The sequence below is a fragment of the Lissotriton vulgaris genome, chromosome 6 (genome assembly GCF_964263255.1).
Source record: "Lissotriton vulgaris chromosome 6, aLisVul1.2, whole genome shotgun sequence".
Lineage (NCBI taxonomy): Eukaryota > Metazoa > Chordata > Amphibia > Caudata > Salamandridae > Lissotriton > Lissotriton vulgaris.
The window spans coordinates 1,440,972,819-1,440,980,531 of NC_141694.1; the positions used below are offsets into that span (position 1 = coordinate 1,440,972,819).

General features: G+C 43.7%; 1 protein-coding gene across 1 annotated transcript in view; it reads left to right on the forward strand.

Moving 5' to 3' along the window:
• PPP1R14C (protein phosphatase 1 regulatory inhibitor subunit 14C) overlaps window positions 1-5,329 on the forward strand; it is a 284,336-nt gene extending 279,007 nt beyond the window's left edge. The window contains exon 4 of the mRNA XM_086927569.1: window positions 3,744-5,329. Coding sequence (XP_086783695.1) covers window positions 3,744-3,818 — 75 coding nt within the window. The 3' untranslated portion in view covers window positions 3,819-5,329. The remainder of the gene's footprint in view (window positions 1-3,743) is intronic.
• The last annotated feature ends 2,384 nt before the right edge of the window (window positions 5,330-7,713 follow it).

Genomic DNA, 7,713 nt, shown 5'->3' on the forward strand with positions numbered 1-7,713 from the left:
TTATCACCCCTTATGAAGCCTGGGATCTCTGGCTTTGCTTTTCTCATTCCATTGTGCCTAATGCGGATCACCACAGCCTTTCTACAGCAGGGGTGTAGGGTATTGTGGGGTTGCAATTCTTCCCAAGGGGGTATGTCCGAGGTCTGGGGGTCTGTCTTGTACTTTGCAATCACTTCTAGATCGAGTGAGAGCCCCATTGAAATGACTGCTTATATGTCCTTTCGGCATCTCCACAGTGCACGCTGCTCTGAAGCAGCCGTTATGTACAGTCCGTAGCCTGACAGGTTTTCACCCGTCACAGACCCTTATCCACTTGAGGTGTCTAGTCCTGCGCTGCATGCCCCACTTGACTGTCTCCTAGAGCATGGCTCACCTCAACCAATAAATTCAAAGCAGTAGTATAGCTCTTCTAGGGCTCTGTCTCTTTAGGATATGCAGTGGCCAGGTACGCTTGTGGCCCAGAATATTTGTAGTGTTGCACCCGCTATTGCTGTGCCCCCGGGCTGCCATACCCCACCTGCAGTTCAGCTAATCAGACCCACCAGTTTGGTAGTAAATGGCTCCAGGCACTTACACTGGCCCGCAGCAGGGGAGATCTGCTGGTGTCAGAGCGGGGAGAAGAGCTAGGACCGCTCCCCCTCCCGCGCAAGCACCAGGGTGCCACTCAGTATCTGCCAGGTCAGCCAGGGTCACACTCTATGTAATGGCCAGGTACTCCTGTGGCCCAAGGAGTGAGCTGTGCCCCTGGATCTTGGTTTCGCCTGATCGTGCTGTGCCCCCGGGATGCCATACAATCATCTGCAGTCCAGCGCACAAGCCCCTCCAGAACAGTTGTACAGGGCTCCAGGTGCCTATAGGCCCACAGTGAGGGAGGTCCGGCGAACCCCAAGTGGCAAGGAAAGCTGGGTACAGGGCTGCCGTCCGATAATCGCTGAGACCGCCGGGCTCTCATTCACTCGCCGTGCGGGCATCGGCAGGCCCGAACAGCATCCACCCGTCCTCCAGTCGCAAGATGGCAGCCGCTGGTCTCCATTCCTCACCTCCAGGCCCCAGTGCAGCCCACTCTTCCGCTATCTGCTCCGGCGAACGAGGGCCGTTCTAAAGCCTCCTAGGGGTCGAAGTTCCCTTGAGTCAACCAGCATTCAATGTGGGGATAAGCAGCGCCTCCCGATAGTTATCCTCGAGTCGCCAATGCAGGGGGCCAATATGGCGGGCATCGCTCCTGCTCCGCCTCAGAGTTCTCTTGTAGGTCCGGGCCCTTCCGGCACTCTCAGCTCTCCGCCGCCCATTCAGTCACACAGATCCCGAGGGCCGGCTCGGGTGCCCGGAAACTGCAGCACTTCACCTCCGCTCCAGCCTGCTATTCAGCTCGCCCCCGGCAGCCATGGCCCTTGTCGCTCTACAGTGCTTGGGCCTCGACCCGTCTCCACCTCTGCCTCTCCAGTTCCGAAGTTCAGAAGCACCGCAACTCTGCTTCTGTCTCGTAGCGTCTCCGCTCCGCTGTCTCACCTTGCCAAAAATTAAGGCCGGAAATGGGCAATTAAGCAAAGCTTAAGTGTGGCAGAGTGGGAGGAACACTATTGTGCGCCCTATCCAGCCGCCATCTTGGCCTCGCCCCAATGTCCAATTTTTAAAGCTAAAAATTACATTCATTATTGCTGAGAAGATTTTTTATTTATGATAATGCATATATTCGACTGGCCAAAAACAGGGAGCGTCACTCCAAGATCACATGATGATCTTTTTGCATCATAGACAAAGTTCTCTTCCTCCAGCAACAGTCCTTACTCTACATTCAAACTCAACAAAGTGCCCATCCTTTTTACTCTGTACTAGAAATGGGCCCAGAATGCCTGCTTTTCCCACCAGGCATTTCCCCAGTGAGGCCGTTTTTTTTGGGTAGGGTTCTGCATCTGGCGCCTCTGCCACGTACTTCAGCTTCCTTAGGTAGGGCTGTCTTGAGTGGGGAGGCTTTCTACAGAGAGAGAGATGAAAGAAGACGAATGGAGCAGGGCTGGTTGAACATACAATGCATGAATACAACACATCTGCCAGCGATGCTTTTATTTTCAAGTTCGTCCCGGACTAAAAGTATTACAGTGGTGGCTGGTACGGGATGGGGGTCGTGAGGCAGGGGATACAAAAGAAAAAAGCACTTACCTCTGCATGCCGCTGTCTCTCCTCCCGGAAGCAGGAAGCATGCAGGCTGCCCTAAGTCAATCATGACGCTGATGTAACCAGCATGACCGCAGCGTCTTGATTGGTATGAGCGCTGTGGTTCGGCACTCCGACAGGGACTAAGAGCCTGTGCATGAGCTCCACCCAGGCTGTGCATTACAGCCCGTTAGAGAACATGCTAAGTGCGCATGACTGTTTGGCCACCCCAAGCCGGCCGGCCAAACCGTCATGTTCACTTAAGTGTACATATTTCCTCCTCGACTCACTGGCTGTAAAGACACCCACACCTCGCCCCAAAACTGGATTCAGCACAGGATAATAAAATTATAATAACGTGTTATCATTTTATTCTTCCTTTTTTCACTGCTAAAATGCAGTGCGGCGACGCTTCTTTGGAGGCTACGCTGAAGTATAAACTAATGCCCCAATTTGCCGTGCTATCATGATCCTCTGTAAGATAGAATGTCATGGGTGACTCGACTGAAGAAGGTATTGTGAGATCATGGTAATTCCTGTAACTGGCTGTTTGGCGAGTTTTGCTCTGCCACCACTAACTGTGATAAGTGTGAATGCCACCCACGTCCAGCGCATACATACACTAATACTAAAAACTTGACTGTGATAAAATGCAATAGTGTTTACTTGTAAAACGTACTATTTGTGTGAAATGAATCAAGTTGTACTCCACAGGTCAGCTGGTGCACCCCAGTGTACTGCAAAGGACTTTCTGAGCTTTGCATACAATGCTAAAAATGCCATATTCTGCAGTCGGGGTGAGCTTGACGGTTTCCTATTGACTATTTTGGAAAGTATAGCAGCCACAATTAGTCACAAGGAGCCATCTTCATGTCATTCATGATCAGCTGCCTTAAAGTATTCAGATGCTTTTGATCATCCCTTGAAGAATTCATTACAGAGGTTTTGGATCGTCTTTTCTAACTTGTATTTTTACAAGCACATGCACAGCTAATAAGTTTGTGATTAAAGTGCTGACTCGTGCAGTATTAGCACATTAGTGCACAACACCAGGGGGGAGCCTAGCCGGCCAAGACAGGGGGCTAGAGTTGGAAAGTAATCCCTTGTGTAGTTTAATGGAAGCACTCGACTGGAGGTGGAAGGATGTATCCAAGCAGCAATAATATTAGATAAGAGATTAATGCTTCATAGGGCTGGGCCAAGACATGATTGACAAAGTTTCAAGTTGGTGGCTGAAACAGGCTTGTTGAAGAAATCCAGTATCTGAAAGGGGTGGACCAAAAGCTCACTTTATGAGCTACACTGTCAAAACCCAGACCTAAAAATGGCTACTTGTGGAGTAGTTTTGCGAATTGATGGCTTTCAGCTCGATAATCTCATATGCTTCAAGAGGGGTAACCATGATAACAAGGACTGTAGAGTCCTAGCTTCAAGGAAGGTTAGCATAAACCTTGATATTGAAATCCAACAATGTTGTAGGGATGTTTTGATGTCCCAGTACAGTTTTTGTTGAATTCATTGACTTAGCATTGTTTTTGTTGCATACTTTATATTACTTCTTAATACTGATTAAACTTTCTTTCTTTCAGGAGTTTGTCAAGGAGCTCCTTAATCGTATAAGGGGAATGCGAAAATTGAGTCCTCCGCAAAAGAAGGCTACATAACTTCATTTAGCATTGTCCTTTAAAATATGTGGGAAAAAAACTGGAACTTAAAATACAAGAAGATTTCATCTTTCAGAGAAATTTACATTTTGTCACTGAGGTCCTGCTTTAGAGTTTTTAAGTTTCCTTTTGCGCGAGTGGATTTTTTTTAAATACCAAGACTGTCTGGTCTGGAAAGCTGACAGCCTATTGCACAGAAGAGTGGCGGATGTTTTATAGCAGTACCCGTTTCCTGCTGGGACCCTGTCATACATGACGAACAGGAAAGTTCTATTCAATTCTGGAATCTAAAGATGTTTTCTCTTTCATTAGAACTGGTTGAACAACTTTTATTGTGTGATTGTTTTGCGCACCCATTTACGTCTGTATGTCAAACTTCTTGGACTTGTAAATAGTTAATTTATCACATGGGTGTGCTTGTGTGTGCTCTTTCACTTGGAAGCTAGCCATTGGGTAAGGAAGCGTTTATGCACTACTATGTTTAATTTGATGTAGGGTTATAGGAGAGCAATAAGAGGAGGATTCCCAAGATAAGTGCTGCCAGCGACTACTTTGTTTTAAAAATTGGTATGGAAGGATTAGCCATTTAAAATGAAAACAGTAAGTGTATTCCGGAGGTCAAAGGGCTTAACATACAGGTGTCCTAGTCGGCTACTTTGATAATTTGCCAAAATGTCATTGTATCATATTCCACTGCGTTAGATTAGTGTATCTGTGGGTGTACGTTGATTGGAGTAGATATATTACAGCACCGTCAGAACAATGTTCTAAACAAGGGGGAGCTAATGCTACAAACATCAGCTGCCTTATATACTTTGACATTACCTTTTTTTCATGTTCAGCCAAAACAGGTAAGTACTGTACCTTTTATCTGATCAAAGTCTGAAAAGTGTGGGTATACTTGTTTTGTGGTGTATGAAATAGAAACGCAAAAGTAGAACATTTACAATTGATTGCGACTGTCTTCGTGAGGAACAATGTACTCTTGCGCCTTTTTCTCAAGATGTGGGTGAGATGCACTAATCCTAACATTGTTTGCTGAAATACCCTTACTTCTGAAATCTATGGACTAGCACACCGAATTCTCACAAGTAGACAAAATAGTTCTATGATTACTTGAAGCCATTTCACGAAAGCCAATGGCATCCACTTTATTTTTAGACATGTAGCTATTTTGTTGAGTGGATGAATGTAAAGTTAATCGCTTGCAAAATATAACGCCATGTCATACATGGACATGCAGAAAGAAATTGGTAAAATTAACATAAGAAAAAGGCACAAGAGTTCAACTTTGACGGAATGTTGCTTAAGGCACAATAACAAAGTCAGCACTCCATCTAGCATTTTTATATTATGGGTGCTCTGAGCATATTTTATTGTTTTTAAGAGACATACATATTTGTGAGGTTCCTGTACACTGGCAAGTTTTTTTTTTTTTATGTATTTCATTTTGTAACATTTATGATGATTTTATTTACTGATATTTGCTGAAATAAACACTGGAAAATTAAGTCGCTCTTTTTTGGTCACAATTATTGTCATTTAAATGATGCATAAGAGGAAACGTGAATTGAAAGGAGTGTTACATATACCGTTCTATAATAAACACAACAGCACAAAGAAAAGATGGGCAGAACAATCACCCTCTGAGGAACCCACTGAGTGTTTCTTAACACCTGAACTATGAACAAAATACAGTAATTAAAAAAAATGAAAGAACAGTGCACATGTTCATCTACTTTGAAATGAGTTTTCATTTGCCCCAGGATTACTATAGAGGAATCGTTTTCCACCCCACTCTGGAATCTTGCCCGTAAAGTACACATGTGCAACCCTTATTAGAATGCACACATTCCAGACATGATCCCTCACTGGGGAGCAGTGAACCAAGGAAAGAATCCCAGATTTAATTTAATGTTGTCTTCATTTTTCAATCTGTACAATCATTTCTGCACAAGCAGGACAGGTAATCTTGACGTTTACAAGAGTATACCACTAGCAAAAAAATGTATCCCCAAGATTGTCCTCTTTTTCTTATGATGTACAGGATGTCCTTTTTGTAAAGATGTATATATATATATTTTTAATTTGAGCTCTTGTGATAAAAAATGTAGGGGTAACTTCATAATTACATGAACACTGTGAAGCGCAGAGTTCATTTCTGGAGATTTATAGAAAGACTAATGTTGGTGGTCTCTATCTTTTAGCAACTGGCAATTTTTTTAGGTTATGCCTTTTATTATAATTTCAGAAAGTCGACTCTTAATTGAGCAAACATTTGGTGGGGCAAATTAAAAATGAATAAAATTTGGCAAGATAGGAAAATGAATCCTCTTCAATATTTCGCAGCAAGCAATTTAGCGTACCGGCTCACAAAGTTTCGAATGAGCTAGCTAATCAATCTTACAGTTTTGAGTTTCATTGCGCAGTCTGCAAAAAGAAAATGTGCCTTATGTTTAGCAACTGGGCTTACTGGGATAATAGAAAAGCATCAAAGTTTTATCTGTTAACAAATGGGGTTCGAGGAAAAAAAGACAGGCATCCTTTAATTCAGTTAGAACTACATATCCTATGACAGTTGATATCTAGAAACTCAACACCAAATTTGTTATATAATGCTTTGGAAGCAAGCACCTTCCATTTCAATTTAAATAGTTCAGGATTCTGACATCTACGCTGACATCAGAAATAGTTCAAATGGTTTGATAGAACAGTAACACCTCGGACTTTGATAGAGACCTAGGAGTGGGTATGTTTAACCTGTGTAAATGTTAAAAATATATTTCAAATTTTCGAAATTTCAACACAGTAATATTAACATGTTCATGAATTGATGAAGCCTGAAGGTATGGACGTTCAGTGATGTTGGCCCCATACTCTAATTTGTTTTCAAACCAGAAGTGGATATGGTTGTCAGCTGCACAAATTAGGAAGCACATCTGCTACCGCTAAAAAAGTTGTGCCAGGGGCATATATTCACAGTAGGCAGAAGATGGAATACCCGTATGGTACTCTGCATGAAAACTTCCAGTAAGGGTAATTCAGCTGATTCAAAGTCTCTGGCGATGGTTTGAGGGAAATGATTGGATCCGTGTTGAGGCCATTCTAGTCAAGCTTGCCCACATTTTGCGAGGCTATAACTAATCATGCAGACCTGAAGCCATATTTGCCTTGTCAGCCTAGTGGCTGACATAATATGCTGCAGTCCACAGGTGATATTTAGCTTCCATGCCGTGGTTGTTATTTTCTGTACCATGTACGATGACCATATTGAAAAGTTAAGTATGCCAATTTGGGTCTAGCGAACTATATAATTTTGGGGGCAGGAGGTCAGAGAAACAGTGCTCTAGTGCCCAGAGTAGGACTCCAAACTGTGGTGGCATGGTGGGTAAAAGGACAATGGGTTGGGATGCAATTCCAAGCAATTGCCAGTGATTAGACTTATTGTAAGCATCATACCATCACCTTTGGTGGTTTGATGTAATGTCTTTAGTGGCCGGGGGAAGCCCTGAAATGGATCCAGTGCTCACTGTGCCACTAAAGCCAAGCTACACCTGGCTGACTAGTCCCATTCAGGGCAAAAATGGTCTTGAGGTGCTGGTGTTTCAGATTAGGGAGGGCATGGCCTGGCAGTTCGGGCTTGAGTGAACCTGTTGGAGCAGGGTTAAGACTGATTTGCATATGGCTGGGTTAAACTGAGAAGGCATAGTGTGCAAAATAATGATCGGTTAGAATGCTACGCTGAGTGATTGTAAGGGTTAGACTTACTGAAAGCATTTCTCCCATTACCCTTTTGTTTCTTTAATGTGGTTTAAAAAACGGCTCCATCAGTCAGTTCAATTGTGTTGTACATGTCTAAAAGAGGCATTTTCTGACAAATGCCATCTAACAAGTC